Source organism: Elaeis guineensis, chromosome 8 (assembly GCF_000442705.2).
Source record: "Elaeis guineensis isolate ETL-2024a chromosome 8, EG11, whole genome shotgun sequence".
NCBI lineage: Eukaryota > Viridiplantae > Streptophyta > Magnoliopsida > Arecales > Arecaceae > Elaeis > Elaeis guineensis.
This window is the reverse complement of record NC_026000.2, coordinates 95113760-95118708: the sequence shown is the minus strand read 5'-3', so window position 1 is coordinate 95118708 and position 4949 is coordinate 95113760. Positions and strand designations below refer to the sequence as shown.

The window sequence follows — 4949 nt, the reverse complement described above, 5'->3', positions numbered from 1 at the left end:
TCGTATCCATAAAATCGAGGGGAGAGGAAATAAAAAAAGACACATAAGCAGCACCCACGGCGGCCCAGCAGAACACACCCCTGGAGTCGGATCTCCGCAGAGCCGTCAGAAGCTTTGCCTTATAATTAGGCCAGAGTCGGTGCGCAATTATTGGTGGCCCGAACATAAAGGTTTCACTTGGTGGTGGTAAAACTTTGTTCCGTGCTACCGATCACGGGTCCACACATGTCGTCAATTAACAAGTTAGACTCGTGGTAAGCCGCTGAAGTCTATACATAGCGTTGCTTGCACCATGTCTCAGGCTGCAACATCTGCCTTGTGCCCCCTCCGCCCGTGGTTGTCGCTCTATTGTGGGAGAAACCAATTAGCCAAGCAAGTGTCAGTACTCACAACACCGTCCATCCATATATCCACCCTCCCTTACAATTTTTCACGTAAACAAACAACCAGACATGTCCGCCAGTGTAGGTTTCTTGAGCACCATCTCCCCCTCCGCATGTCCCCTCCAAGAACGCCGCTCCGGCGCTGCCCCGTGCCGCCGCCTCATCCGGCCCCGTGTTTCCTGCCACAGCAACGGTGACGCCCGGCAGCCGCCACCGTCATCGCTGCTGATGGACCGGCGCGACGTGCTGATCGCGCTAGGCGGGCTGACCGGCGGCGCAGCAGCAGCAGGCAAGATGGCTCTGGCGTCGCCGGTCATGCCCCCGGACCTCTCCAAGTGCCACGACGCCAACTCCCCTGGGCTGGGCAACAACATCAAATGTTGCCCTCCCTATACCAGCGCCGACATCGTCGACTACACCTTCCCGGAGACACCGCTCCGGGTGCGGCGTGCCGCCCACCTGCTAATTAACGACAGCGAGTACATGGAGAAGTACGAGGAGGCGGTGAAGAAAATGAAAGAACTACCGGAGAACCACCCTTGGAACTTCTACCAGCAGGCTCGAGTTCACTGCGCATACTGCAACGAAGCCTACGACCAGGTGGGCTTCCCCGGAGTCCCCGTCCAGGTCCACAACAGCTGGTTATTCCTCCCCTGGCACCGCTACTACCTCCACTTCTACGAGCGCATCCTAGGCAAGCTCATCGACGACAACACCTTCACCCTCCCATTCTGGAACTTCGACTCCGATGACGGCATGACGATACCGGAGTTCTTCACCAACGACACCTCGTCGCCTCTCTACAACGCCAACCGGGACACCTCCCACTACTCGCCGGCCATCGTCGACTACAAGTACAGCTATGACAGCACGGCGGGAAGCGGGGATACAGGGAATGCGCTGGTGCTGGCCAACCTGTGCTACATGAAGAAGACGTTCAAGCAGTCCCTGCCGCTGGCGGAGCTATTCATGGGGGACCCGCTGCGGGCTGGGCAGGAGGCGGATACTACCAATGGGTTCGGGCAGCTGGAGAACATCCACAACGCCGTCCACATGTGGGTGGGCACGCCAACATCTCCCTACATTGACATGGGCGACTTCTCAACCGCTGGCAAAGACTGCATTTTCTTCAGCCTCCACGCCAACGTCGACCGCCTCTGGCACATCTACCGCATGTTCCGTGGCAACAAGGTCGAGTTCACCGACACGGACTGGCTCGACACCACATTCATCTTCTACGATGAGAACGAGCAGGTTGTCCGAGTTAAGGTAATTAATTACTTAATTCACCACTCATACCACCATCTTTTCGTTTCAATTTGATATATTATATCAAAAGAATGTACATAGAAATCAGTCGTGTAGATTGTGGAACCATTTTGCTGCTCTTTTTCTTTTTAATTGCTGCAAAGGTAATGGACTTTTCTTCTTCCATTGCTGTATAAATTATAACAACGGATTTTCAACCAAAAAAGATATGCGCATAGAGACAATACAGAGTAAATTACTACCGATGGTTAAAATTTGATGTTCCCTTGGTTTCTACTTTTTTGCTTATCAAATTAGTGCATACATCCATGTTTCAAATCAAAGATGAATCGATATTGACATGGATATATTTTTTCCAAAATAAAAAAAAAAAAAAAACCGTCGGAATCCAGGTGAGAGACTGCCTGAAGCCGAACAAGCTTAGGTACACGTACGAAGAAGTGCCGATCCCATGGATGAACAAGCTCAACTGCGTTAAGACCACGGAGACCAAGGAAAAGACGAAGACGGAGCTGTCTCTGGTGCGTGTGGGACCGTTCGGCTCGGAGCCAAGGGAGCTGTCCAAGATGGTGCTGCGGGTGATGGTGCCGAGGCCAAAGAAGAGCCGCAGTAAGACAGAGAAAGAGGAGAAAGTGGAGGTGCTGCTGATCAAGAACATCTCGGTCGATACCGAGGGGCCGGCACGATTCGACGTGTACATCGCGGCGCCCTACGGCGACCTGGCTGGACCCGACTATGGGGACTTTGCGGGGACCTTTGTGAGGCTGCCGCACAAAGGGATGAAGGGCAAGGAGAAGAAGAGCTCCCTCAAGCTAGGGATTACCTCCCTGCTGGAAGACCTGGAGGCCGAGGACGCCGAGAAGCTCGTGGTCACGCTGGTCCCTCGAGTCGGCGAGTTCACCATTGGGGGCGTTCTGATCAAGCTGCTGCAGACCGACAACCCGAGACTTCTCTAAAGCGTGAATTGTCTGTCGACTAATCGCTGGATTTCTGTTTCGTTCCCTTGCATTGCGTGGCATTTGCTCTTTGGAGTGATTTGTGTTTATCTCAACAGCTCGCTTCTGTATGGCGCGTCTGGTGGCGCAGCTAGAGGATCATGAGCTGTCGTCGTCCTCCTATGAATAATCCATACATACGCTGTATGTTGCTCGAGCTTCTTGTCCTGTCTCTGTTTTGCCTCTATCCTGCCTACGTGATAAGCTAATTTAAGGCTACAAGATTTCCAGAGTGGAAGCCCGAATGGGAACTAGTGGTTCCATGTTCCAAATGATGCGTTACCGTTCTCCGGAGGAATGAAAACCTGTGGTTGGTAGGGCGTTGGTTTTTTTATTCTTATAAAAAAAATATTTCAGCCAAGATTTCGGCCGACATCTGTCCCAGTAATCCAGGAACGTAAAGATAAATAAAACCCCTCTGCACGCGCCCACACTCCTAAGCCTGTCAGATTTTTATATTTTTAAATATTTAAAAATAATTTTGTTATTATTAAATATTAATATTAGAGATATTATAATATTAATTAATTATAATTTTATTATTTCCAAGCCTTCGTATCATTTAAAATAAAAGCAAAGATTTTTGTTTATCTCCGCTTCAAGCCAATGATGCCGCCAAAAAATGTATCTGCTTTAATTATAAGATAGCTAAAAGCCCACAGAAGAGTTAATTAAAAACAGCAATCACTACACGGATGGCATAAAATATTTATTTCAATAATTACTATCAATATTTCAAATTATTCAAAATAATAATTTTAACTGATTCATCAGATAATCGATCCAATTTGATTAGAATTCAGGATGGATATGAATTTAAAAAAAAAATTTAAAATTAATTCGTATCGAATATGGATAATGGTATCGATTCAAATCTGATATGATACAATCTTAATATATATCTCTTTTAAATATTATAATAATTTTATATAATTTATAGGTATCCGATCCAATCCGAGGCAGATAAGAGATGGATATGGATATGAGATTTTATTTATGGAGTGGATATAAATATAAGCCAATCCGATGCATATCTGATTCATTGCCATCCTTACGGTTATCCAAATCTAACGAGTAAAGTTTGTCTCTAAATTATGTTAGGCACGACAATTTTAGAGCCAAACCTAAATATATTTTCATTTGAATTAGGTTTGGATCACAAACAAAATAAAATATGGTTCTACTCTACTTTATTATTAAATTATTTTATTTTGATACTTGCAAATATGATAATAGAGACTTACCCTTTCAAATCTATACAAATACATTAAAAGAGAAGCCTGTGGTCTCTCAATGCGATAAGTGTTGCACATCCATAATACTACGTGTTACCAATATGAGATGCCACATTTCATACATCAAATGGCCTACATAATTCTCTTTGCAGTTGAACCTATTGCATTTAAGAAATAATAAAAAAAAAAATGAAGGAGGCTTACATTTAGCATTTAAAAAAAAAAAAAGAACACGAGCTATGAATCCACTTGCTTGGTGATAGAGACCTCCATTTAAAAGAATAAGAGATAGGATCTAAACATTAGTTGCAGGATGGGACTGCTTTAAATGGAGTAATCCCCAAATAGCTCCTCCTGATTGATGGTCAAGAGGAATAATATTTTTGAACTATTAGATAATATATTATTTGAGAGTTATTGAATGGATTTAGATAGAGAGTCATGCCTGGTGACTATATTCCAATCGATGGAGAAGACTACTCAGTTAGAGGAGCATAAGATATGATGATCGGATGGTGGATAGTCAGTAAGAGAGAGGGAGATTATATATATCTCTCTCTAAATAGTAGGCAGTAAGCATGTGTGGAAGATAGGATTTTCTGATGAATTTTTTCACTGTAGCTACAATTTTAACTATGTAGATTTTTTCTTTCGTTTTGAACTCATCAGGCTACATGGAGAGGTTGCTGCAGGTATGCTATGAAAGAAATATGCCTTACAAGCTAATCAAAATTTATATTTTGATGAATTTTTCTTGTAATCTTTCGGACTGATGTAATGACACTTTATAAATATAAGGTATTTATTTTCATTATATGCTGTATCTTACATTTAATAATGAACCCCATAAATTAAGACAATGATTTTAGGGTTATGATGAGATTATACCTATGAGATCAAAAATCTTAAAAATTCTGATTTAGAATATTTCTAGGGTAGTACCCCAATTCTCAACCACACAAATCTCAAAGTAATAAAAAAAAATAAAAATTTTGGAGCCAGCACGTGCTCTGCTCGTGCTAGGCTGCGGGCAGAGAGTTTGGAACTGAAAGAATTCATGAAGGAGT

General features: G+C 43.8%; 1 protein-coding gene across 1 annotated transcript; it reads left to right on the top strand.

Annotated features, from left to right (window-relative positions):
- The first annotated feature begins 304 nt into the window (after positions 1–304).
- LOC105036105 (polyphenol oxidase, chloroplastic) lies at positions 305–2804 on the top strand. The gene is made up of 2 exons (XM_010911846.4): positions 305–1652; positions 2045–2804. Exons 1-2 carry the CDS (start codon positions 453–455, stop codon positions 2606–2608), a joined length of 1764 nt encoding a protein of 587 aa, XP_010910148.1. The 5' UTR covers positions 305–452; the 3' UTR covers positions 2609–2804.
- Positions 2805–4949: the final 2145 nt, after the last annotated feature.